The sequence below is a fragment of the Talpa occidentalis genome, unplaced genomic scaffold, assembly GCF_014898055.3.
Source record: "Talpa occidentalis isolate TD23 unplaced genomic scaffold, MPIMG_talOcc4v2.1 talOcc4.4, whole genome shotgun sequence".
NCBI lineage: Eukaryota > Metazoa > Chordata > Mammalia > Eulipotyphla > Talpidae > Talpa > Talpa occidentalis.
The window spans coordinates 120,020,019-120,047,248 of NW_023604295.1; the positions used below are offsets into that span (position 1 = coordinate 120,020,019).

The 27,230-nt window shown below is 44.0% G+C and overlaps 1 protein-coding gene, 1 non-coding gene and 1 pseudogene across 3 annotated transcripts in view; 1 reads left to right on the forward strand and 2 right to left on the reverse strand.

The window, feature by feature from the left end:
* The window catches only part of LOC119257876 (NACHT, LRR and PYD domains-containing protein 1b allele 5-like), a 33,398-nt gene extending 18,029 nt beyond the window's left edge, over positions 1–15,369 (forward strand). The window contains exons 7-17 of one of the 2 annotated variants that reach the window (XM_037526208.2): positions 255–302; positions 448–494; positions 598–647; positions 930–1,147; positions 1,236–1,486; positions 3,995–4,129; positions 6,600–6,738; positions 9,259–9,312; positions 9,584–9,664; positions 12,106–12,378; positions 14,114–15,369. In XM_037526208.2, coding sequence (XP_037382105.1) covers positions 255–302; positions 448–494; positions 598–647; positions 930–1,147; positions 1,236–1,486; positions 3,995–4,129; positions 6,600–6,738; positions 9,259–9,312; positions 9,584–9,664; positions 12,106–12,378; positions 14,114–14,133 — 1,316 coding nt within the window. In that variant the 3' untranslated portion in view covers positions 14,134–15,369. The remainder of the gene's footprint in view (positions 1–254; positions 303–447; positions 495–597; positions 648–929; positions 1,148–1,235; positions 1,487–3,994; positions 4,130–6,599; positions 6,739–9,258; positions 9,313–9,583; positions 9,665–12,105; positions 12,379–14,113) is intronic. The other variant, XM_037526209.2, reaches the window with a different exon arrangement.
* Positions 15,370–15,641: 272 nt separating this feature from the next.
* LOC119258363 (small nucleolar RNA U13) lies at positions 15,642–15,745 on the reverse strand. The gene has a single exon (XR_005128226.1). It is a non-coding gene; the product is annotated as a small nucleolar RNA U13 (small nucleolar RNA).
* Positions 15,746–22,798: 7,053 nt separating this feature from the next.
* LOC119258235 (nucleolar protein 16-like) lies at positions 22,799–23,408 on the reverse strand (annotated as a pseudogene).
* Between the last annotated feature and the right edge of the window lie 3,822 nt (positions 23,409–27,230).

Sequence of the window (27,230 nt, forward strand, 5' to 3'; positions counted from 1 at the left end):
CTCTGCCATGTAAAAGATCAGATAAAGAGGGACATGCTGAATGAGTGATTTGAAACCTTAGAGTCACCTTCAGATTTAATTTTGTGCATGGTGGTGGGATTCACAGACATGAGGACGTGCCATTGAATCCACTCTGGAGATATTTAAAATATCTTTAAAGTTCCTGCTGGTTGAGAAGTGGAGGGGCTACTTAAGGTAGTGCAGAACTTGCCCTGTGGTTGACTTGTGCTAACCTGTGTGTGACTGTCTCACAGCTGATGAGTGGGCGGATGAAGAATTGCCTGCAGATCACTTAAGCTCAAGTACGAACTTACATTTCCCGAAGTATTCTTTTAAGTGTCATTATTGCTGAGGGGCATGTTCCTTTGACTTATATACCACATAAAAAATTTCATTTGAAAATGCCAATTACATTCACATAAGTAAGACTTCTTTTCTCTCATTTAGAACTTACTAAAATCCAGCCTCACTGTGAACACTGTAATGTTGATGGCGTAAGTACCTTTTAATTATAAAATGTGATTTTCTAATTTGCATTATTTAAAAAAACATTGTCCTTATACATTATTTACAGATACATATGTGCTTTTTCTCCAGAAACACAGTGAACAAGTGACCCCCAGACTCCTTTCCCGGGGGCAGTTTTTGTAAGTAATTGTGAATGTGGAAGACTCCATGTCATCAATAATTTAATTTTGCACATAAAAATTACCCCAAGTAGGAGAAACGCAGAACAGCATAACTAACTTCACACATTTTGTATAATTAACTGGGTGGTTTTCTTAGGTAATGATGTTTTCTTCAAAATGCTATGGACTTCCCTTGGTGTTTTTGAATAAAATTAAAAAAAAAAAAGACATATCTTAAGAAAAAAAAGCCTTCTAACCAAACATTAGGACTAAACCAGTGTTCTTGTCTGACCAATGCAGACTGAAGGTGGACATGGAGGGAATTTACCAGTGCACGGAAACTGGTCTGATATTTGAGGTTAACAGAAAAGTCGACATCAAGTATTGCGTTTTGTCCTGGAGCAAATATGCAGACCTGGTTGTTAAGCCCTGGCTTGTTGGTGGGCCCCTCTTTGATGTTAAATGTGACCCCGCCTGCCTTACCTCCATTCAGTTTCCACATTCCCTCTGCTTGGGTCGTAAGTACTTGTTCACTCAATGTCTCTTTCGTGTGTGCACGTGGAGAGAGTGTGTCCCCCGCACTGATCCTCCTTCATGTTTTCACAGACCTTGGCTCCAATATGATGTTCAAGGTCTTCCATGTTAAAAGCTCTGGAGCCTCATTAGAATACACTGTGGAGCATTCTGCAACCCATGTGAAGTGGAACGTGAGCTCTCTTTCTCCCGTGGGACCCGTCATTCAAAGTGAAGAAACTGTGTACCACCACGGGGCTGTGATTCTGTACAAAGCCATTGACCATGATCGATCCTTATCCTTCCGTGTCTACGTAGCCACCAACAATGAGTCCTTCATCAAGGTAAACCCCAAAAAGATGAATAATAAATGCTGGATACTTGATAATTAAACATTATACCACACTGAGGTGGGTTCTAGCTTTGCTGAACGTGCCTCCTCAGAGTGGGTCTAATTTGACTCTCACCTACAGAGGTTATAAAGTCAGCACCTAGGTAGGTGCCAGACCTTGAATCCATGAGGTGTGGTGCTTATATCTCACAGCAGACAGTGGGAGTCCGAGGGGGACAGGACCAAAGAGTGGCCTGGCCTTGGGGAGGGCCACCTGATGTACTGAAAACAGCTGATCTTGTAGTCTTGCTGCATAATGTAGTTTGAGAACGACGGAACCTGTAGCACTGGCAGCAGTTGGGAGCTTGTTAATTTGCACATTCTCAAACCCCTGACCCCAGAATCGAGCCTGCAGAAGCAAGATGCTCAGCTGGCCCTTGTACATGAAGGCTGAGAAGCCCCCACTCTGGACACTGGGGCCACTTGAGGTCAGTTTAGGTTCTCCTTGGCCCCAAGCTCCTCAAATAAGATGAACCTGCCAGGTGAACTCATTGCAGAGCAATTTTTTTTTTAAAGATTTATTTATTTATGCATACCAGAGCTGGGGTACAGGCCAGAGTCAGAGTGGGGAGCAGAACAGGCAGACTGACTGAAATACACTGCTGAAGGGAGCAGCGGGCGAGACAGGAGAGGTCTGCTGCACCATGTGGGTTGCTCCCTGGCCAGGGATTGAACTCGTGCTGCAGAGGCTGCGGATTACTTCATAGTGCGGTGCTTAACCCCATGCGCCACCAGGGAGGCCCCTGCAGAGCAATTTTTTGGCTAAAAATTGACCTAAGGTTCTTGGCTTCAACATTCTGGTTGAGGATCCTCAAGGATCCTTAAGGCAGCAAGGCTGAGGGGAGGGCGTTTGGATGCTTGTAGTGGAACCAGAATTCAGAATGAGGCTGTGCTTGTGGAGCCCATTTTCTGAACTCTTACATAAGTCTGAACTTATGTAACTTATTCCAGCTAATGGAATCTCCTTTCATACCTTTTGTTGTTGTCGGTACAGGTGTAATGGGTTGAGGGAGTGAAGTACTGAAATAAACAAAGGAGACAAGTGACACCGTGACTCAAGTCAAGGCTTGACAGAGGTTACAAAATAAACATTAGCTTTATAATGAAGAATGCTAACTGATGAATTGGCTACTCCCAATATTTTTAGGCTGTGGTACTTGTAGCTTTAAAAATAAGTTATTCTGATTATACTTAACAATATATGCTAATCTTAAAAGCCTTTATCAAGTAATAGGTATTTAGTTTACTCCTAAGATAAAGTATGCTTCCTATATTCTCATTAAAGGCAATCCTTTCAATTGGGAAACTAGTCTTCAAAATGGTATAAAAAAATCCCATCTAAGGTGTATTTAGCATCGATTTGGATAAGTACTATTGTTTAATGAACATTATGTTTTTAAAAGTAAATTCACTGGGCCTCCTCTGTGGCGCAGTGGTTGAGCGCTGTGTTGCAAAGCTGCCCGCAGCTTCTGCAGCGCCGGTTCGATCCCCGGCCGCTAAGTGAGGGTCCCACATGGCACGCAGACCTCTCCTGCCGCCCGCTGCTCCCCTCAGCAGTGTACTTCAGTCCTTCTGCCTGCTCTGCTCCCCGCTCTGGCTCTGGTGAATTCTCTCACCCTCCCGTGAATTCTCTCACCCAGTGCTTGTATAAATAAATAAATAAATTTTAAAAAAAACAAAAACGATTTATTAAAAAAAAAAAAGTAAATTCACTGTAAGGCTCTCTCCATAGTCCCCAGGAAGCTGGGGCACAGAGCTGACGCAGCAGCAGAGGTAGAGGAGGTGCTGCCTGAATGGCAGGAGCCGCAGGGTTAAGGCAGGATGCTCTTCCTGGCTGATGTTTTATTTTTACACCTTTCTTCTTGGGTTGATTTTTTTCCCCCCCTATGTGGGATAAGATTACCATGAGCTCTCGCTTCAGGAAACTTAAATTTCTTGTCCAGCTGTGTAGCTGCTTAACCAAGTGGGTTTGGGCCCAGGGTTACATTAGCCTCTTGGGGCACTCAGACAGTCCATATAGAGTCAGTGTCCCCTGTAGGGCTGTGCCAAGGGGATCCTTGTGAAATGGCTTGGAAACATGTCAAGCACGGGGAAGAAACAAGCTAAGTAAACGGTACAGTAACTGCTCTCTGACCTCGCCAGGTGTGTGACTCACTTGGGGGCATAGAGCTAGTGCTGGTTCAGTTTTCTCAGCTGATTCAGACGTGAGCTGTTGGTGCCACACGGGGTCTGTCAGTCATACTTATGTGCAGAGGTGCTTGGAGATCAGGAGCCCGAAGTGTGCAGCCAGCCGGCTCGGGGACCCATGGAGTCCTGTTGGGGACACTGGGAGCCGGTCCCTGAGGGCATCCTGGGGGAGGGGAGGAGAGGAGATGCTGCAGCCTGCCACGCTCTGCTGGGACTCACCTGCTTACAGTTGTAGCTGATGAATTTCAAAACCGAAACCTGTTTCTGCCTTTAGGATATTTCCAAGTCTGTAAAGCACTCCTCTAAGAAGTTCATGAAAATCGACAAGCCTCCTGTTTGCCAGAAGTTACTGCAAAATGGGAAGAAATACAAACTGGTCAGTGTGCCGGAAGCTGAAATCACCCCTGAGGTACAGACATGTTTTGAAAACCACTCGGAGTAGCCGTGGGGATGGATATTTCTTGGTTCTCGTTTTTTTTTCTTTATCTATAAGAAAGCAATTGTTTTGCTAAGCTTGTAGCTTACTTCAAAGATGCTGTTGAATTTCAAGATTAGCCTGTGATCATTGCAAAATAATTTCCCCTTTAAAAATTTTAATTTTTTTTACTTTTTAATAAAATTTTTCAGTGTTAGCTTCAAAGGAATGAAAATTTTAGGTTTAACTTTGCACAGTGCTTTGAAGGTTAACACAACAGAATTGCTAATGAGGGATCTTGGGTTTTTCTTACCGGAAGGCATTTGAAAAATAGTCTTGGGAATAGCTTGTTATTAGAGTTACTCCTGTTCATTGTACATGCTTGGCATTTGTAAATGATTTTGGTTTTTCATGAATGACCAAGTTACATTTAAATTTTATTTGCATTATGTGCTCTGACTTACCTCTAGTGGGAATTGCTCTTCTACAGCTTTTTGTTTGTATTATAGTTTATGAAAAGTTGAAAGCTTGTTTCGATTCCATTAAGTTAAAATGCAAGGCAGGAAAGAGCTGTGACTGTCCACATTGCATATTTTGTTCTGTTACTGGCACAGTACCCTGTGGAAGTGACCAGATGTCTTCTGTGACCCTGACCATTGCAGCCTTACAGCAGTGCAGCTGGAGGAGCAGGTGTGCTGAGCAGGCAGGGAGGCGTCACGCTCCCCGTGGTGGGAGAGCCGGCTCTGAGCCCACCTACTGGGCCTCCTAGAGTCCTGCTACGGATTCAAGAAGCTGAGTCTCAGCCCTTCCGGAACTGAGCAGGCCAGGCAGAGGCATGAGCCAGACAACCACACAAAGCAAATGCCACTCTATCTGGGATCTAGTTTGAAGGATTTGCTAGAGCAGTGATTCTTGGCTTTTGCTACATAAAGTCATGCCCTGGGGAGCTTTACAAAATTCTGTGGTGTGGGTTCCACTTATACTAGATACTGACCTAACTAGTCTGCGATGGTCTGGACACTGCTTGTTGAAGATGAGAAGGTGATTCTTATGTGCTGCCAAGATTGAGACCCACTGTGGGGAGAACAGTTTGAAGCAAGGGGGCATCTATCCTGGAGGACATGGATGGTTCCGAGTTCTTTCTGACAAGGGATGTTAGTAGTTGGAGGACTCTAAGTGGCCTGGTGCTGTCTCTGATTATGTGCTTTTTTTTTTTTTAACCAATTTCGGGGCTATAAAATGATGATTATTTCCCAGATTGCTCTAAGGATCATACACAGTGATGATTGGAGACCCTCTGGAAGTTGTAAAGCTCTGTGTAAATATAAGATGTTCCTACTAGTTTTATACCACTAATAATTTATTTAACTGACATTTATCAAAAGTGACTATTTTAAGTCAGCCTGAGGTAAGAGCTAAGAATTAACAAACAACAACAGCAATCCTTTCCCTCAGAAGATGCCGGTGTAGTGGGAGAAGTACCAGGTCATGCAAAGAAAGGATTTGAGTGTGATGTAGTGTGTTATCATGGAGATGGTACAAAGTAAGGTGGTTTGGGGCAGCTTCTCATTTTTGTGGGGGAGAGATGGGCTGGCAGTGCTCCTGGAGGAGGGAGCTGCAGGTGTCTAAATGTGGGGATGAGAGTGTGAATCTGGATAGCTCCAGGGGCCTGGGTGTGGAGAGCTTCGGAGCCGTGGTGGGGCCTTCTGGACTTTGCAGGCCCTGATGGGCCTTTGAGGATTATGAGGATGATACTAGTGGTTTGGATGGAAGGGGGGAGGGTAGGTTCATTAAGGTGATGCCAGCACAGTGCAGTGATTCTTAGAGAGGAGAGGTGAGGTTAGAGAGGAGAAGAGAGTTGGAAGGCAGGAGGCAGTCAGCGGTGGGCTCACGCTTTGGAGTTAGGTATGGATTCAAATTCATTTCCACTACTTCCTATGCATGAAATTGGACACATTGATTGGCTTCTCTGAGATTCTTTATCCATAAAATAGCGATAGAAGGATTTTTGGGGGAAGGTGGCATTGGGTGGAGAGAATGTGGAGGAATACTCAGCATAGTTCTGTGCCTGCTGTTGAATGGATTCCAGTGATAGAATGATCTAAGTGAAAGATGCAGATGATGTTGACAAGCGCTAATGGGAGGGTAGCTGAAGGGTCAGTGCACCTTCCAATTTGAGAACATGAAATTCTGAAGTCACAAAAGGACTGAAAAGTTACACATTGAAAAAACTGGGTCAAGGGACTGACAACCTCCGTGAGGGAGCAGAGCAGCTTGGCTGAGGAGGAGTTAGAATTAGGAGAGAAAGGTGCGTGGTTAAAGGTGAGATTTCCAAGATCAGAATTTCATGAACATTCAAACAAGCAACTGCCTTTTAAGTTGTCATGGTCCTTATTTGACCTTTTGTGTTCTCAATTAATGCAAGTTTTAAATGAAAAAAAATCACCTTTTTTTTTTTAAATAGGAATTTGAATTTGTTGATGGTTCACTTTTGAAATTGAAAAGTTATATTGAAGTTTATTTGGAGCAACCAGTGGAGTTTAAATTAGTTTTGACTGAAATGGATTCCGAGGAAATTGTATGGAAAGCAAAACTGAGAGAATGTAAGTGTTTTGTAAGTTGAATGAAAACCCTGGTTTGTGGGGTAGTGGGTGGGAAAGCTAACAGCGCTTGCCCCGGCTCGGGCACCCACATCCCAACCCTGGAGTTCAGCAGTGGTGATTCAGCGAGTTGGGGAGTCTCAAACAGCGAGTTGGGGTGGACTCAGCCACTGGAGCTTAGTGTTTTCCTACTGCTGTGAGGTGTGAATTGGGGGCATCAGACACAGTCTCTTCTGTGACCCAGGCGAGTGCATTTTGGCTGATCACACGTTTGATTTGCCTGGCTCTGCCTAACGACTGTCAGCTGAGAGCTCCCGCTCTGTGATCACAACTCCACTGTCCACACCACAGCCCTGCTTAATATTTTGGGAAACCCTCTCGTAACCATCCCTTAAACATCCTCCTCTGCCCCAGGAGGAGTCGGAGAGGGCTGCAGCCTGTGGACCGACTCTGGGAAGGAGAGATGGGGCCAGGGTGGGGGTACTCCTCCTCCTCAGGCAGGGCTGAACTTGAACTCTGTTCTATTTGGAGGAATTTTTACAATAGTTATTAGAATAATGGTTCTAACAGTGTATGGTGACTATTTTGGCGCCAAAAGAGGCAGAAGCAGTGGATTGGGAGTGAGGTATGCTTTTAATTCCAGCCCTAGAATTAGCCAGCTCTCTGTGGGCATGTGGGCACCTCTGCCCGCTCGGAACTGCAGTATCCTCACCTGCAGATGGCGCCCAGGTCCCTGCAGTTGGTACCACAGGTCTGCGGTGGGATTATTTTTGCATCATTTGTGTTTTGGATTATGATACCTTAGCTTTTCCCCAGCACCACGTGCCCAGTGGGGACTACAGTGTGGTTCCGAACCCAGCCCAAGTGCCCAGTGCTGGAAGCTGGACATTGAAGCCGTTTTAACTGGCTCCTATATTCCCCTTGCTCCCCAAAACTTTATTTTGCTGCACAAATGTAGTAACGCCAAAGATCTGACAAGCATTCTGTAAACCTTTTTACTATCTGAACAGCGTTGGAATCTTTCTCAGCTCTTTTCTCTTGTATCCATTGGGTGTTGTGTGGGCAGATGGATTTGCTGGTGATGCCTCATGCCTGTCATAAATTTTTGTCTCTCCATGACACAGATGTTATTATGTTCACTAGCGCCCTGGGTTTCATTTCTCGAGTATAAAGATAAGATAGGAAATACAGTCTAATCATTGTGGAATTTTCACTCATAGTTTAAAAGAAGCCTTTTTTTGCAGATATGATTGATTTTTATTCTCAGATTATACCTTAAAATAGGCCCCTTTGTCCAAGCTAAAATTAATTGCCAGAAAAGGGGCCTTCTTGGGTTTCTCAGTGTTGGGGATTATATTGTTTTTCTTGGTATTCATTAATTTGTTCAAATAAAGGACCCTGAAAGATGTTTTCTTTTAATCACAAGGTAATAGAATATTTAATCATAGTAAATAGTATTTAATACTGAGTACTGGGATAGCAGGTATTCTTGGTAATTTTAAAGACATATTATAAGACCTCTTGGTATTTAACATCTTTTTTTTTTTTAATGTTTTTTTGCCTTTTGGCAAATCTTTTTTTTTTTTTTAAAGATTTATTTATGCATAAAGAGCTGGGGTACAGGCCAGAGGTGTGGGGGTGAGGGGTGAGAGGATTCACCAGAGACAGAGTGGGGAACAGAACAGGCAGATTGACCGAAGTACACTGCTGAGGGGAGCAGTGGGCGAGCCAGGAGAGGTCTGCTGCGCCATGTGGGTTGCTCTCTGGCCAGCCGGGGATCGAACTCGTGCTGCAGAGACTGCAGATTGCTTCATAGTGCGGTGCTTAACCCCTTGCGCCACCAGGGAGGCCCTCTTTAACATCTTAATAATAGGCTGCAGTGTAAGATGTTTGTAATCTCTATGGGGGGGGGAGCTTAAGCTAATTAATAGTTAATTGAGGTTGGTCATCACTATTCAGGCATTTTCACTAATGGGACCTACAGAAGCCATACATGGCATCTGTTGGGGGATAAATTTAAAACAGAGGTGATTTCAGATCCCAACTAAGTATCCAGGAAGAGCTCCCCGACTGCTGTGTTTACCAAAGTACAGAATGTGGACAGATGAAACAGGTTTTGGAGGAGTATATATAAATACATTTAAAATAAAAAAATGTTTATTTTTATTGCTTCCTTTTCCACATGGCAAGTCACACCAGTGTTCTCTTTGCAGTAGTTATAAGATATTAAGTGAGTAGCATTTCACCTGGCACACAAGTGTGGCAGAAATCATGACAGTGGTATGTAGCTGACGTAAGAGGGGGAACATTTGCCTTGCAAGATGTGTTAGAGGGAGTACTTGTCATTTATTGCAAAAATTCAAGGCCACAGTGCATTTGTGTGCCTACCAAGTTAAATCTTAAACTTGTATTTGAACTTTAGAGAGATTAACAAAACCCTAGAACTTTATGCACTTTCTCAAATTGATTTCTTTAATTCAAACTTTACACCACTTTCCCCCAATGGTGCTTATATGTTAACAGGTGACTGGGCTCAATGTGACCAGAATCGGAACATCTCAAAAAGAAGCACAAGTGGTAAGTGCTTGTGGCTGGATGTTAAAATTTTACCTGTGATTCTATTCCTCCCATTTACTAGAATTATTTTGCCCCACAAATGTTGGAACTAAGGATCACTAAGGATCTGTTAAGTATGTGATAGCTCTTAAGCATCTGAACAGCCTTTGAATCCATATTCGTTTTGCTTCTACCTGAATGATGAATTAAAAAAAAATTGCAGATTGAAGGCAGGCATAAGATAAGAAATAAAAGGAAAGCCAATATGTTTTTTTTTTTTTTTTTTTTTAAGGTAACAGACGCCGAAAAATGAGTAGCAGCTTACCTGACGAGGAGATCTATGATAAAAGGATAAAGCAGATGGACAGTTCAGGTTTGTAAAAGTGCCATAGGTGCCTATAGATTTTCTCCAACCCCTGCCATTGACATTCATCCAACACATGTGCTGTTGGCTCAGTATTCCCAGAGCCTCATCCCAGATATATCTGCCCCATATGATGTCCCGGTCTTCCAGCTCCTCAGGCCTAGAGGGGGATGCTCCTTGGTGGGCTCGGCCTACTTTTCCACTTGACTTCCCTCCTCCCCTTCCGATAGACTGAGCAGAGTGGGTGCGGCCACTGGCCTGACCCAATGTCATCCTTACAGTCCTAACACATGGGGACACAGGCTGCCCATCTTTGCATTTCCCAGAGCCCTGAACTTGGAGTCGTTCACATAGAAGAAGTAGAGAATGAAACTGTGAATATCCTTGTGTGTTCCATTAGCTTCACAGTTACTAGTTACTTCTGGAATGGAAAGAACCACATCTCATTTTTTTCCCCAATAAATGGCTGAGACCAAAGCTCAATAGTTGTGAAAATGCAAGAGATTTAAAATGTTTAACATCATTCAAGGAGCCCAAAATTTAAGGCCAGCTAGGACTCACAAATAAGTTTCAAAATTCAGACTCACATTATATGAAACAAAGTCTTAAGTCTTGAGGGACCTCATGCAACTCCCCAAGTTAACCCTTTCACCAAAAATGTCCTAATGCTATGTCTCCTCCTATTATTATGAGCTATGATGCTCTAATAGCAGATCAACTTTCTCTATAAAGTGAAATAAGATACTGTCCACTTTTTAGAGCCAGAGGTTATAAGGAGGACGTATGTATGATTTCACTAAATATCACTGGAAATATTTACTGTTATTTTGAAGTGAGCATCAAAAAAAGTGAGGTTCTAGAATTATTTTTAAAATCTAATTAAATCGGAATACATTTTTTCCAGTTTTATTGATGACTTGATATATGTCTACATTGTGAAAAATTTACCAATCCACTTAATGAACACATCCATCACCACACATAGTTACATTTTTTTTGGTTGGGGATGCTTAACATTACTCTCTATTCAAATGTTAAGTGTGTAATATAGTAGTATTAATCGTAGTCACCAAACTGCTCATTAGCTCTTCAGAACTGAACCATTTTAAAATGGAGTGGGATACAATTTCATATTAAATTGGTTTATAGAATAAGTTTCCTGGCTGCATGCATTTATTTGCTTATTTACAATTGGCTCCTAGAATAAGTAACTGGACATAGAATTAAATTATCAAATACTATCTTGAAGATGAAGTATTCCTAACCTTTTTGGATTTAAAAATGTGATATCTAAATACATTCGTAAAGCTTTACTTTTGTTTAGGTATTTTTTCTTTCAACATTCTTTGAGATATGGAGTCACTAGCCTGAATTTCAGGCTCGGCATGTCACTGTGCTGTTATTGAAAATCTCATTAGCGCTCAGCAGAATCACTTTGAAATTTTTCTTAAAATTTAGGTTCAGAGTCTGATGTTAGTTAGACTCTAACTATCTCAGGGGATAGTCCTGAGAACTTTACTTTTTCGTAAGTTCCCTGAGATTTACCCTGAGCAGTTGACCACACATCAGGAGGCCACTAGAGGGCGTGGGTGTCCTTTAGGATCTGTGTCATAATGTAGAAGTTGGAGGGTGCTGAGGTGGGGATGGGCCAAGTGCAGATGCTAGCTGCATGTTAACGTTTGGCAGTAGGTGAGGGAGGTGTTGCATCCTGGAGGAGGGACAGGGGGTCATGTTCTCTCTCGCTCCCTGCTGATCTCACCTCCAGTATATATAATGCCTTGAGGAGTCTTTTCCCAGACTGCTACCAGTCAGCTTTACTGCATCTTAGCACCATCAGCTAAGACTTGGAAAGTAGGAATTGAGCCTAATGATAGGGCTGATGTTTTTATGGGGCAGTGGAGGCCACTGGCCAATATATACCCTTCCAAGATTATGGTGCTGTTTCCTAGAGATCAACAAATATTACAAACACTTTTCTGTGGATGTGCGTTTCCCCATCATGCCAGGAGGTGGCATAAAGGAGACCAGTTCAGATCTCTTACTGTCCTTTTAGTGACCACTAAGGTAGTTATCTGTGTGTGACACTGATATTTGGACAGAAACACAGAGGTGGGCAAGGGAAAAACTTTATATTTTTCTTTTTGAACCACATAACATTTTTGTTGTCTTTTTTTTTAATTCTGCCCTAATTTATGCTGCTTTGTAAAACAATATCTTTACCCGAATTATTGAACTGCCACTGTGAACATTATACTCCATAATTTGACATAATTCCCTTCAGTCATTATTGGAAAGCAGGAATTTAGGGACACTTAGGTATATTTTAAAATCAGTTAAAGTTACAGATCAATGTGCCCCCTTTTTTTTAATCTAAGAATAATTTCTCACTGTGAATTGCTATAAATGATTGAAGAGTCAAGAGAAGCTAGTCAATTCTCATCTGCTTGTAGATGGAGTGAAGACCAGACCGCGGTTAACAGATGTGCAGCTGATAACCCTTGCTGGGAAGTTGGGGGAGGAGTGGGTAAAAATTGCAATTGCCAACCTGAAGCTGGAGATGAGAGATATTGATGAGATCCAGGGGAAGAAAGAAGATGTTACCATCTGTAAATTTAGGATGTTGAAAAAGTGGCAAGAAAAGGAGCAGAGCAACGCCACGGCCCAGGCCTTGTATAACTGCTTGAAGAGTGTGGTTTCTGCTGAAGCCCGGGATGTGTTGGAAGGTGAGTGGGAAGCTTCCCTCAGTGGTGGTTTCATATTTGGAAGCCACCTGTGTCTATGAACAGCACACTGCAATAGGAAGTGTTGCTTGGTTATCCATAGGTCTGGGTTCAGACAGACGTGCCTTGTAGTATGCAGGCTGCTGTCATCTCAGTAAAGGTGACTTGTGACCATGGAGTCTGAGGAAGGGTCCAGGCCTTGCTCAAGGGCTAGCTAGTTAAACCCTCTGCTCCCTCTGTCAAATGGATGCACACCACCCCCTAGCCCCGCCTCTCCCTAGGCAAGTGGGGAGTTCCAGTAAGGGGCAGAAGTGACCATGATCATGCGCTTGAGACAGCTGATTGTGTGGGGTCCCTGGGCCCTTGGGGTGCTGATGCAGTGCTGGGGGCACTGAGTGGCCCTGGGAGCATCTGGTGGCAAAGAGGGATGGGATGAAGCAGAGCCCACAGAGGGCAAAAGGAGTCATTCTGGGCTCAATCTAGAAAGCCACAGGCTGCTTCCTCTGTTTTTAAACACTTTTATTTTGTACCTGGAGTTAGCATATTGTTATACCCAGGGTCAAACCAATTCAAAAGTTTATTATTATGTATGGTTACCATAGCTAAAAAATGGGGTGTTACTTCTCAGAAGCCTCAATGAATGACAGAGGTTTTATTTGGAATTCTACTTAGATTTTTTTTTTTTAGTCCTTTAAAGGGTGTGGAAGGGTGTAAATGCATGAAATGTAGCAGCACAGAGTGGTCTCCTGGGCACTGGCAGCAGGCTGGTGGGCAAGCTCTCCGAGTCTCACCTTGGTCTGTGTATGAGGAAGCATCAGGCAGATAGAGTAGCTGGCTCCAGTACTGAGTTTTTCATTCATGCTCTTGGGTGTATTGAAATAATGTAAACTGCTGAGCCCGCCTGTGGGACTCTGCTATTTGACACGGGCACTTCTGCCTGTTGACAGGAGGGTAGAGGTGCTGCTGTCAGAGGAAGGCCTAGAAATCTTTCTCTCAGATGGTCCAGAGGGTCGGTTTGTTTTCTGTTTTTGTCTGCTCCTCACCTCAATGGACACTTGACTTGCTGATGCATTCAGGCTATAAAAGGGTTTGTGACAGCGTTTAGTAGGGACAGGGATTTAAAAAGCTTACTAGTTCAATTCCCTCATTAAATAGGAAAAAAAAAATCTATGAGACAGAAACAACCCTCTTTACTGATATTTTATGCCCTTGTGTAGCCAAAATATCAGGCTAATTGGCTGACTTTTGTATTTTCATTAGAATTTTTTTTTTTAATTTATTTATACAAGCACTGGGTACAGTCAGAAGCATGGGAGGGTGAGAGAATTCACCAGAGCCAAAGCGGGGAACAGAACAGGTAGACTGACGAAATACACTGCTGAGGGGAGTAGCGGGTGCGGCAGGAGAGGTCTGCATGCCATGTGGGACCCTCGCCGGCGGCCGGGATCGAACCGGCGCTGCAGAGGCTGCGGGCAGCCTCGCAACCCAGTGCCCAACCACTGCACCACCGGGGAGGTCCTAGAATTTTTTTAATGTCACCACAGCCTTTAAGTTGCAGGACCTACCGGTGACTCAGGAAACCATGGTCGCCAGTTCCTTTTTGAACCAGATGAGGATTTTCAGTGACAGTATGTCCCTGACCACCACCCCCTAACCACCCCCCTACCCTGCTGCTCACCACCTATGAATCCCTAAATTTGTTTGATTTTCTCTCTCTCTTTTTTTTTTTTGTGGTTAGGTTTCTTACAGGAAACATGAAGCTTGAAGATGAGCGCAGGAAAGGAAACCTTGGGAAACTGGCCAGGGGCTTACATTGTTCAGAGGTGAAGGGAATGCAAAACACTTGGAAACTTTTGGAAAGAAAAAACCTCTTTATCCAGATACTTTGCACCTCCTGCTCTCCTGCTCACACCATTCCCCCCTACCTCCGGTGCACAAGTCTTCTTACAGAGGTGCTTCAGATGACTCAGCTTCCTTAGGTGAGAAATGGGTCATTTTCCTTTTGGAAACTATGAAATTTGTATCAAATGCTTGAGACATTTTTAGCAGCTCGGTGGTGGTGTGCCCTGGGGAGGTGAGCTTTTCTACCTTTGTCTCGAATGAGGGAAAGTTCCTGTTTTGGTTGATCCCACAGAGATGCTACAGCTGTGGTTTCTGTGTCTCTCATGACTGATCTGTCTGGCTGGAGGACTGTGTTAGACCCTGAAAACAATCATGTTACCTGGACTGGAGTGATTAGAATGGCGTGCAGCCCCATCAAAGATAGTGCACGCTTGGAGGTGGGTCCATATAGAGCCCCACCAAGTTCCATTTTGGGGGCAAAATTGTCAGCCAAGAACTACATTCTTTAACTTCTATCCTGGGATCATTTACTCTGCGGGGTGGGGGATGCTACCCAGAAATATGCTTAGCAGGAAGAGGAAACCTGCATCTCTTTTTGGAGAAGATTTGCCCCAGAGGATTGGGCCACATTGGCTCCTGGTAATGGGTGAATTTTTCTTTGTACTCAGATATTATCACTCTCCCAGAATCATGCTGGTATTGATTAGCATTTTGGATATATTTTGTTAACTTATTTGAAGAATAAGTTATAAAGTATCATTAATCTTATGTAGACATTAGCTGAAGAGTAAAATAAATCTCAATGAATTAATCCAAGAAACAGATTAACTACAGCTTTGTCTGTGAAGAACAAATTCACTTTATGGGGAAGAATGTATTTTTAATTATCAGGGATCCTGTGGAATTAAACCTGTCACTTTATGAGTTTTTTTTTTAATTGTACTATATTTTAGGAAACGTGAGTTTTTAACATTTAGAGATATAAAAATAGTTAAAAGACTTGAATTTTTTTAAATGTTTAGTATTTTATATACATTGTTTTCCAAAGAACAGTGCAATTTCAGAGATGCTTTGTATATAAGCTTGTTTCCTAACAATTTTCAACCTTTTTCATACTGTGGATGGAGGGGAAAAAATAAATCTGCATTTGTACAGTGCTAATGTGTCTCCTTTGTATTATTTACTTACAAATGACTTTAAATCATTGTATCCCTTGATCGATGTTATCTTGGCTGTTTGGGCATTAGTTTTGTTCCTAGCTCTGGGGTTCTGGGCTGAGACTGGGGCATCGCTGGTAAACTAACTCACCAGGCTCAGGTGGAGACCTGTACTGCCCTAACCTTCTCACTCCAGGGGCTGAGTTTCCTCTTCCCCCACCGTGATGGGAAGGTGTGTGTTTATTTTTGTTTTATTTTATTTTTTCACGTCAGAAGGGTAATGTGCTGACGTCGTAACAGGGTTTAAGAGAGGCACATTTCACACAGCTGTGGGAACACCCAATCATCATGCTTATGAACCGGAAAAGGATCAGGTGTGTGTTTATTTTAAGCCTGGTGGAGTCTCACTATTTCCTTACCTGTGCAGCTCTCTGATACCGTTAACTTCAGGTTTTCAGGCCTAGTCTCCCAACCAGGAATGGATCCCAGGCTGCAGTGGCAGCTCTGTCCCAGCCACTAGACCACCACGGACGGGTTGGTGTCTCACGAAGCCGCAGCAGGAACTTAGCTCATGCTCAGGCAAGCAAGCGAAAAGAAGCAGACTTGTTTAGAGAAAGAAAAGGTATATTGAGGAGAAAAGGAACAGAAATAAAGTGGGACTCCCAGGAAGGTGGAACCAGGCCAGGGAGGGGCAAGGAAGCCAAAATGCAGTGGTGTCTAAGGGAATATACACCTTCTTTGCCTAATTATTCTAAATTCCCATCAGTCTCTCTGTGATTGGTTAGTTCTCAGTGGTCTCACTTACTCTGCCTTAGTGTTTTTGTGCCCAGAATTAAATCTCTGTGTCCCAGCCCTTATTTTAGAGTCCTTTTTCTTTATCATCCTTGTTTCATAAGGTCTTGTTGCTCCTAATCCTGGGGTGTTTGATGAGCCCCCTGTGAAGTTACCCTCATCTCTCAAGCCCTTCTTATTCCTCTGAGGCTTTTTCTATTCTATTCTGATCCTAGGAGCTTTCCGCTTGCCCTATGACTCATCTCTAATGGGATTTATGTACATTTGGGACTCATTTTTTTGTTATTTTGTTGTATTGCTTTAGAGGAGAAATTCTCCCCTGCATTTTCACCTGGAAGTACGTTTTTACTCCATCTTCTAACTAGGCCTCTATGTTGACTGATTTCTAAGTATGTTCTCACAGGATGTGTACTAATACTTTATGTTTAAATGTATTTACTTTAAAAAGGAAGCTCATGATAGTTGGCAAGAAAGAGTAATTAACCTGATCTATGTTAACAAAGATGAATTTGTTAATGTTTTTAGCTAAATTTCTCTCCTGTAAAGAACTTTTTATAGAAAGACTAATACACTTATCTCTTCCCCTTGAAGAAGTACCTTGGTTCATAGGTAAAGGCCCTAATTGACTTCTTTCTTCCCCTTGTCCTAGCCAAAATATTCAAGATGGCATCTAAAGCCCCTTGGATGAGTTACTGAGACTCACATATGTATACAGAAAATGTATATGGAATTAAGTCTCTCTGATTTTTTTCTTGCCTTTATCAATCTAGCTAATGCTTGTTTAGTTATTCACCAGCCAGTGAAGAACCCTGGTGTATGGGATAAATTCCTTTACAACCCAATAAGTTAAAATTCCTGCCCTAAGAAAAACTAAAGCTACAATCGGTATCTCTATCTTAAATCTATTCTTATCATTTTTTAAAAGATTTATTTATTTATGCATGCAAGAACTGGGGTTCAGGCCAGAGGTATGGGGGTGAGAGGATTCACCAGAGACAGAGGGGAACAGAACAGGCAGAGGTAATGAAATACACTGCTGAGGGGAGCAGCAGGTGAGTCAGGAGAGGTCTGCTGCTCCATGTGGGTCACCTTGCTGGCCGGGGATTGAACTCGTGCTGCAGTGGCTGTGGATAGCTTCATAGTGCTGTGCCTTAACCCCTTGCGCCATCAGGAAGGCCCTTATCATTATTTAAATGGTGGCCAAATCTCTTATAAAACTAAGGTTTTACTAAGATTAATAAGGAAAATTTGTTGATTAAAGTCACTATTTAAAATTACTGAGATTTCAGGTTCACTTTTTGCTTCTTATTGTAAGGAAACTAAAATTTAATGTCATATCACCCAAAGAAAATTGAAGCATGTGTTTACATGTGAGTCATCCAGTCCAAAGGAATGACAGTGATGGGGTTCAGATGGTAGGGTTTTGTGCATGGGGTTCTTGGGTCCCTCTGAGAAAGAATCCAGCAGATGTTCCCATTCATCAACACATGGCAAGTTTATAGAGGAAAGGAGAGCAAGGAAAGAGATAGGCCTGCATACACAGAGGTGGGCAGTCTTAAAAGGCAAGAGCTGCATTTTGCCAGGGCAAGGAGTGTTCTTTTAAAATGTTCTTTGATGGAATTATTGTGGAAAGTACCCTTTTGGGGTCAGATTGAGTTGATTTTCTAAGACTGATAATCCTCTCTGCCCCTAGCTCTGGCTGACATTCTTTTCTGACCCCACCTTAGATTCCTGGAAACTTCCATAGGCAGGTTTAGTCCAAGATTCATTAATGATCTGTACCCCCATCTCTGGTATCTGTCCTTGTGAGACCGTCCATCCTAAAATTTTCTACTCTCAGATTCCATCAGTAGCATAATAGCTATTACAATGTCTTACAATCTAGAGATTAAAAACTAGGATATAATAACTGAATACAAGTAAAGTGAGGTGTGTGTTGAAAAACAAAAATGTATTTAAAATGAATATCTTAAAAGTCTGGGAAAGAATTTAGTGTTGAAATAAAATGGTTATCTTATAAAAATAGAAAAGCAAAGTATGAAAAGAGGGTATCTTAGGGAAAGAAATTTTATGTGCTTGAATGACTTACTATAATAATATTTAAGTTTAATATCAGTAGTGCCCTTATATAAAATCAAACTTTAGTTATTTTTGCCTGTGAAAAATTAAAGTATTTTAAAATTTCTTTCTCTAGGTTTTCATAGCAAATTAAAGACTTTAGGTAATCTGAAAATTTTGATGTTCTTTTACCCTTAGGTTAACTGAGAGAAATATTCTGTCAGCATTGCTGAGCCTTGTCAAAGAAATAGATCTATTCTTAAAAATCTTTGTCACTCTGGGTAATTAAGCATTTTATAAAAATCTGTATGTTTGTTAATCCTATGATAACTTCCCTGATATCACACATTCTAAAATATTAATGTCTTTGTCTTAAAAGGACTCCTAAAACAGCCGATAAAAGTGTTTTCATTAAGTTACTCAGAGAACCCTAACGTCCTGCATTATTTCAGGCTAGATTTGCTGAGGCTATGCAAAAGTATTCTAATCTAGACCCAGAAAGTGTAGACGGACAAGCTATTCCAGTGATGTACTTCATTAGCCACTCTTGCCCTGCCATCAGGTGTAAGCTCCAGACTCTGGATCAGGGCCTCAGACTCCTTCTGTCCACACTTTTGGCTGTGGCCTTCAAGGTCTACAGTAACAGGGAAGAGAATAGCCAGTCTGGGGAAAAAAAAAAGGGAGGGGGGAGGTTAAGAGAAAGGTTCATATATGGCAGCTGCCACTGCCAGCGCCCAGCCACCTCAGAGTCACCCAAGACCCCATGTACCCCCATGGCATTTGGACCTCAACCTCATAAAGGTCCACCAGCTTGCTTCCACTGCCAGCAACAGGGACACCTCAGCCGTGAGTGTTGGAAGAAGCTGCCCCCTCAGGACTATGCCCTCTGCGCCACTGGACCAGGCACTGGAAGAGGGACTGTTCCACTCTCCAAGAGAGGGAGGCAGCCAGCCCAAAGCACAGGCCAAGATGACTGTCAGCTGCCTCTGACTATGAAGAACCCAGGGCAGGAAAAGAAAACCTCCTTTTCTGAAGAAGCCCAGAGGTGGGACAGGTTCCCCTATTTACCATCTCTCTGGAAAAGTCTAAGGTGATCCTAAAAGTGGCAGAGGAAGAGATCACCTTCTTGGTGATACAAGGGCCACTTACTCTGCCTTGCTCCAATTCTCAGGAATGACTTACTGGTCGAATGTCCTCCTCACTGATAAGCCAGGATGCTTTATAGCTTTGCTACCAAGCTTACTACAAGGTCAAATGTTTACACATTTTTTTTTTAAATCTTGCCTTCCTGCCCCATTCATGTTAGGACAGGACACCATGACCAAACTCGAAGCCAGTTTCCAATTCGCAGACAGAAACCCTGGGATGTACTGATTTCGCCATTTTGGCCACAGTTCCTCCAGGCATCTGGGACACTACAATGCCAGGCCGAGCTCTCTTTCTCACCCCTGTTACTGTGATATTAAAGGACCCTCATATCTTCCCGATGGAACCGTAATATCTCCTCAAGTCAAAAGTCTGAAGGGGATTATAACCTCTTATACAAAATTTCTTCCAGTTGGGTCTTTTAAGACCCTGCATTCATGAACTTTATATTTAGTTTCCTTTTGTTTACAGACAGTCAAACTATAGCTTCCAGTCAGAGTAAAGGTCATGGAGTTACAAGACTTAAGACACAAACGGCTGCAGAATACAGGGACCTAGACACTTGGGCAGCCCATTTTGGAAAACCAGCACCACGTGCAGCCCTTCAAAACAACATGTAACAGCTAAAATTGACCAAAATGTGGTCAAAAGTGTGGCCACTTCATTCTATTTCACACCCTATTTCCTCTGTCCTGAGACGACAGTAAGCTAGGTAGGCCAGGGCTCTGCCCCAAAATTCAGCCTGAAGAAGCTACAGAAGAAGCTAGACCGACACCCATCTCTAAAGATTTGTCATGGTCCTCTCTGGAGAGGGCAAAATATCAGGGAATCATTTCATGCTGTTATAACTAAGCCCCCACCTCTTGCCCAGCAGGAAGTTTGGGGAGGCTTGAATAGAAAAAGGGAATTGATAAGCTTCCTATGGGAACCTGATCACTTTGACCCTGAACGCAGAAGCAGGGCCAGGACACATTCTGTGTCCAAGGTCAATGCCCAAGACCAGACATCCCACCACTAATTGGCCCAAACTGACTCCCCAGTCATGAAAAACCCATGAAAACAGATCATGAAACGGAGCCCCAAACCCTTCACGCGCGGACCTCTCCTGTCTCGCCTGCTGCTTCTCTTAGCAGGGTATTTCAATAAGCCCCCTTTTCTGTTCTCCACTCTGTCTCTGGTGAATTCTCTCACCCCCGCACCTCCGGCCTCACCCTGATCCTCTCCGCACAACCTCTTCTGGTGGGGTCCCGTAGGAAAGGGGCAGAAGGAGCCAGGCAAGTGTGGAAGGAAAAGAGCAAAATCCAAGTCAAGAAAGGCCGCCACTGTCGGGCTCCCCACAGGTCTCTCACCCATGTCTCTTCAAGTCTCTTTCCAGGTCCTCTGAGTCCCTGCTACAGCCCCAGGCTGAGAGACAGCACAGTTTCTTCACGTCTCTCTGCTCCGTGTCCTCCTGCGGGTCTGCTCCTCGTCCTCTCTCCTTTCTAAGGAGATCACAGCCCAGGACAACCTGACGAAGAAAGAAATTTCTTATCAAAGTCAGATGGCTCTTATATGGAGGAAAACATTGAAGACTAGGATATGCCACCCCAAACATGCCACTTTGGCATCAGGATTAATCTGAACTGAACATACTTGAGAAGCAGACACGACTCTCTGCCATCTCATCTAGCTTCCAATAAATATCACATCAATATAACAAATCCTTGCAGAAATTGTGAAAGAAAACGTTCAATGTAGTTTCTCGAGGATACTGCATGGGATGGGGGTGGGGTTGGGCTGGCAGGAGCCCCCGGCTGGTTCACTTCAGTTTTTTTTTTTTGAAACAAGTTTTATCTGCTGCCACCTACTGCTCACAAATCAGAAAGCAGGTAAATTATGGAACTAATTTCTAAAGGCCATGTATTGTCTCGAATGAGGGAACTTCAAATTATTTAATTATTTGTGTTTTTATTTCTTGACTAAAGTTGAATATAATAGAAGCAGGTTATCTAACTTGGAACTCAATAGAGTGAATACTCTGCTACGAATATGCAAAAGGAAGTTGACTTAATGATTTTGGCATGTTCATAAAATGAAATATTATGCAACAATAAAAATGAATTATCTGCAATCATATGTACCTGCATAAGCCAATTTTACAAACGTATTAAAACCAAGCAAACTTGGGGGTAGGTAGAAGGCGATGAGTAATTGTTGGGTTCTCATCCTCATGCTTATAATTGCAGGATACAACTCAAAAACAGATACACAGGGAGAAGCAACAACAAGTGTTATTTATAGGGAGGCAAAAATAGGGAGAGCTGAGAGAGATAAATTTTATAGGCAGGCACGCGGCCAGTGCAGTCTGTCCTATAGCAGGTAGTGTCTGTGTTGTAGAGCCCAAGCCGAAAGCTGCATGGAAAATGGCTGCAGTTTCCTCAATGAGAGTCTGAAATGGCTGCACATGGGGAGGACAAAAATGAATCCCTCTGATCAGAAGTGGTGAGCTGGAACCTCCAGCTGCCACCGTAGTGGATCCTGGCCCACTGCTTACCAGTGTACAAGCAGCTCCAGGCTCTCATCGAATGGACGGAGCCAGCGTGCACAAGCCGTCTTTGTTTTGGACTCCTGGACACTATGGACACTATCTGGGATGAGGCAGTCCCCACTTGTTGCCTTAGAATCTCGTTTCTTTTTCCCAATATCCCCCTGTTAACAAACCCTGTTGTTGTTGCACCCTGAGCTTGAGTGGTCTTGCAATTGTCATTGCATGGGTGACAATCCACAGTGACCGGCCCCCTACTTTGCACTGTTTTAGTAGCAGTACTTGGTAAAATGTTGCCCCAGGCAGCTGCAGGTCCAGGTCCCAGATGAGGTAAGCCTTGCCAACCCCGCCAGCTCCTACAGCTTCAGCTCTACTTCACACCACCTTGGGTAACTGGACCTCCTTCTCCCATGCTAGTTCTCCTTCTATTAGTGAAAAAGAAATTTTTTTTCACCAAAGTCCCTTTTGTTTGTATTTGTGGTCGTGGAGGGACAGATGAAGAACTGGTGAGAAAAGTTCTGCCCCATGGCAGTTTTCAGACCCTACATGCAGTAATGTAGTTAGGAGAGGATTATGATTCAAATTGATATATCTGGGGCTACTATGATGGTGTCAGAAGTTGTGTCATTATATTGTACACGTTTTTTAACTTTATCTCTCACAATACGAGATGTTTAAAACTCAGAACAAACCACCTATTGTAAAAAAGCAGACTATATTTATTGAAGCAAAATAGTCTTGCACAGACTGTATTCAAACAATCAAGTCTGAAAATAGCAGCTCTAGCTTTGCCCTGAGCCCCCAGAATGATATCAGTGGGAGCCTCTGGGAGCCAGTTCATTCCCCAGAGAAGGGATGTGAGAGTGCGCGGGTGCTTTCTTTTGGTGCCAGGGGTTGGCGAGCCTCATCTGTAGACACACAACCTTCCTGCCTTAAGCCACGGCCCCAGCTTTGCCGGTACCGGAGGCCTCAGTCCGTGGCAGGCATACACTAGTCGCTCAACCTCCATCTTATTCTTCTGTGAGGAATCCATGAAGGTTTGCCACTCTGCCGGGTAAAAACATTTACAGATGTTGATCTTATTCTGAATCTGTTTGGGGGTATTCTCATCTTGCACTGTAGCCTTACAGACCTTCCCTGGTTCTGCACCACGTAGCAGATGTAGTCAATGAGGCCCGAGACATTTTCTTTATTTTCTTTATTTTCTGGAGACTGGCTTCTGCCTCAAGGTCATTTAGCACATACGGCTCCCATACAAGTGCCTTAGGTCCCTTCTTTAAGTCCACCACCATGGACTTCACTATTCTCTGACAGAGGGGTACCGTGCTGTTGGGGTCCATGGCCAACCCCATTTCAGCCAGGTTCTGCTGCACAGATTTGACCTGGTCCCAAGCATGTAGACGTGGAACCACTTGATCCACTGTGCGGTCTTTCATTGAGCCTGCCAGTTCATCTGCTTCAGGTTAACACTGTAACTGGACTCTGCCTCGGGTCTTCCCCTGGGCCTTGGGCATTGCACTGACTACAGCTCCAGGGACTCGGCCTCTCATTCATAGCACCTCCTGTTGCAGACCCCTTCTGGCCATGTGCCCGTGGCTTGCAAGGCTTTCTCTAAAGCTGACTATTTTTAAAATTGCATGGCAGAATAAGACAAAGTAAGACAAAGTTCTTGACATAAATAGTAATGGATTAAACCTCTATACTAAAAAGACTCAAGTTGCGTGAAAAATAAAATTTTTTAAAAAGATTTATTTATTTATACAAGCACTGGGGTACAGGCCAGAGGCGCAGGAGGGTGAGAGAATTCACCAGAGACAGAGCAGGGAGCAGAACAGGCAGAAGGACCGAAGTACACTGCTGAGGGGAGCAGCAGTCGAGATAGGAGAGGTCTGCCGCGCCATGTGGGTATCTCCTTGGCCGACCGGGAATCGAACTGGCACTGCAGAGGCTGCGAACAGCTTCACAGTGCTGCGCTCAACCAACTTCACCACGAGGGAGGCCCTGAAAAATAAAAATTCTTAAGAGACACACAAAATTAATGGAAAACATCCACCACCTATGCATTTTAAAAGTAAAGCAAGGATTACAATTAAAAACCAAAGCACAGCCATACTTTGGGTGATGAGGCCTGTGTCAGGGTCCATAGGGCTGAGGAATGTGAGAAAAGGCCTATGTTGAAAAGGTCCATGGGACAGATGCCAGGATAGTACCCACGATGGCCAGACAGCATTAGGAGCTCTGGTCTTTCTGGATGGATCCAGGCAGGAACATGGGATGGCTGAGGGCTGGGGAGCAACATGCAGCTGCTGAGTTCCTGGACACCTTCCCAGCACCGCCAGCACCCCCAGGGCAGAGAGTAGGGTTGCCATCCCACACCTCCTCCAAGGCTTGGCCTCAGCCTCCTGGCCACACAGGCCCAAATGCCTACAATGATCATGCCATTCCTGTGGCCCTTCCGGGGCCCTCACAGCAGCTACCGTGACACCTGTGTGGCTGCAGCTGGCGATCCATGCTAGTGACTCTGGCTCCACTGCAATGCAGCTGTGCAGTGGGTGTGCTTCCAGCTCTTCTGCCTGCAGTACCCACAAACAAAGACCAAGGACGCAGGCGTCAGGACTTGGAGAGGGGAAGGGAAATACGTAGGAAAGTGGAGGGGGAGTTTTTCTTGTCTGCTTTTCCTCAGAAATCTTCAGTTCAGATTAATCCAGATACCCAAGTGGCATGTTCTGGGGTGGAATAGCCTAATCTTCAATATTTTCCTCAAGATAAGAGCCATCTGACTTTGATAAGAAATTTCTTTCCTCGCCATGATGTCCTGGGCTGGTTGACAGCTCCATCGCCATCAGTGAGTGAGACTCCTTCACCTCATTGTTCATGCTCACTCCTGAGCCCTCCCTGTGACTGCCACATTCTGACCCAGCAGGGAGAAGGAAGGCTGAAGGAAAGCGCCCCTCTCGGCATAATGGGAGCTAAATGACCTCTGCGTCAGCAGCTGTGTCTAAAACGTCATCAGCTGTTTCAAGGAAAACTACAGGTCTGGCACACTGGATTCCTCTTGCAAAGCGGGAGGTTTCTCGCTTTCCACCTTATGTCGAATATTTTCTCTAGGGTTTCTGGGCTGCAACAGCGCTAAGCACAGGGCTACAGAGGGCTAGCGCAGGGCTGGAGCCTCCAAAGGATGGTCACCAGGGGGAGCACAGGTTACCTTCTATGAATTCTTCAACTGTATGCACAGTTGCAACACCATATAGGGAAAAACAAATATGGCTTTTCTTCTTCTTTTTTGGTCAAATATGGCTTTTAATTAACAAACAAGGAGGGCAAAGAGTGCAAGGCCAGAAGGATCCAGCGATGTGATCCCAAATAATGTCCACAGTGTCTAAAAGTTCCAAACCAAAGTCCACATGTTCAAAATGGTAATATGCTATCAACCAGGACCCCGAGCACCTGACAGACTTGCAAACAGTGGGCCAGGATCCAACAGGTGCACAGAGATGCGAAGAGCGTGAAGGTCACGCTGGACAGCACTGACAGCTGGAACAGCACCGAGAGGTGGCGCAGAATGCACGGAGTTAACAGCTCTCTAAATGAGTCAGCTGGGCCTCCCCGGTGGCGCAGCGGTTGAGCGCTGGGTTGCGAAGCTGCCAGCAGCCTCTGCGGCGCCGGTTCGATCCCCGGCTGCTCCCTGGCCCCTGGAGGAGGGTCCCACATGGCGCGCAGAACTCTCCTGCCGCCCGCTGCTCCCCTCAGCAGTGTACTTCAGTCCTTCTGCCTGCTCTGCTCCCTGCTCTGGCTCTGGTGAATTCTCTCACCTTCCCCGCGCTTCTGACTGTACCCAGTGCATGTATAAATAAATAAATAAATACATCTTAAAAAGAAAAAAAATGAGCCAGCTAAGAGTTAAGGCTAATGGGATCTCTGCAGCCAAGGGAACACCCACACAGCCAAGCTGGGGTTCTAGAAATGGCAAGCAGCCGACCAGGATCCGACTCAAAATGGCTGCAAGTGTTCACAGGTGGGGCTGAGAGAGGAGCCCACAGCAATAGACTGAAAGTCGGGCCTGACAGCACCCTATGCAGTACCACAAATGAGCAGTAGGTGGCAGCAGATACAACCAGTAAAAAGCTGAGTGAACACGCCCCTGGGGTCCGAGTGGGGCCCGCCGCCAGGGGGAGCCCCTACCCGGGCCCAGGCTGAGATTCACGGAGAACGCAATTGTGAGCTCCATTGGGTTCGCCCTGATGTAATCATTATACATGACACTCAGGTAGATTTCAATTGTGAGGTTTGTCTTGGTCTCACCATTGCTCATGATCTCAAGCGAACTCAGTTGTGCGTTGAGTCAGTGTTCACTCTGATGTGATTATTACATATGGTGTGCATGTAGAACTCAATTGTGAGTTCACTTAGCTTTTGCTCTGTTGTATTCACTGAGTAAGGTCTCATGTAGAAGGCAAATTGTTCAATTTGCCTTTGCTCCCTGCCATTAATGCACTCGATGCTCACGTGTAACGCTATTGTGCGCTCATTTAACCGTCACTCTGTGATTTTTGCACATGCTCTCATGTCGAACTCAATTGTGAGCTCAAATTGTGTCCTCTTTTAATCATTGCACAAGGGGCTCATGTAGAATTCAGTTGTGAGCTCACTTAGGGTTTTCCCAATGTAATTATTACACATGGTGCTTGTGTAAAACTTAATTTTGAGTTGAATTAGCGTTTGCTCTGTTGTCATATTGCTGAAGTCTCACGCAGAACTTTTGACTCTAACTTTTAAATCAGTTTTGAAAACAGCATGTGTGAGTGCTCCAGCTATATTTTTTGTTTCTCAAAATTGTTTTGCCTTCTTGGACTTCCTTGAGATTCAGTTTGAATTTTATTGGTTTTTCTACTTCGTTGAAATTAAGACCTTGATAGTCTAAATTCACAGTTCTCTGCAGAAGGATAGTACAGATTTCTTTGGAATGAATGAGAGTACATATTTCACCTCACTTTTGCCAACATTTCGCTCTCTCTTTCAAGGGTTTTGATGCAAAATTTGCACTAGAAACATACATAGAGTTTTAAAGTGTCCAGGAAACAGTTCACGACTTTAGACCCTCAAAAATAAGCAGCATTAGCTCAGAAGTACTAATGAATGAAAAATAAAAACACCCCCGAATTTTAGGAGGTAAAACGGAAAGTAAAGGAATGAAAAGGGGGCAAAATAACCAGATGCTGTCCAAACACATGTTCTCTTCCGACTGCACAATGAGATTCCATTAAGTGGGCTCCATTGCAGCTGGGTGCATAATGGAGTTCTAGCTTCCTGAATGGGGTCCTAAGAGAAGTGTGCTG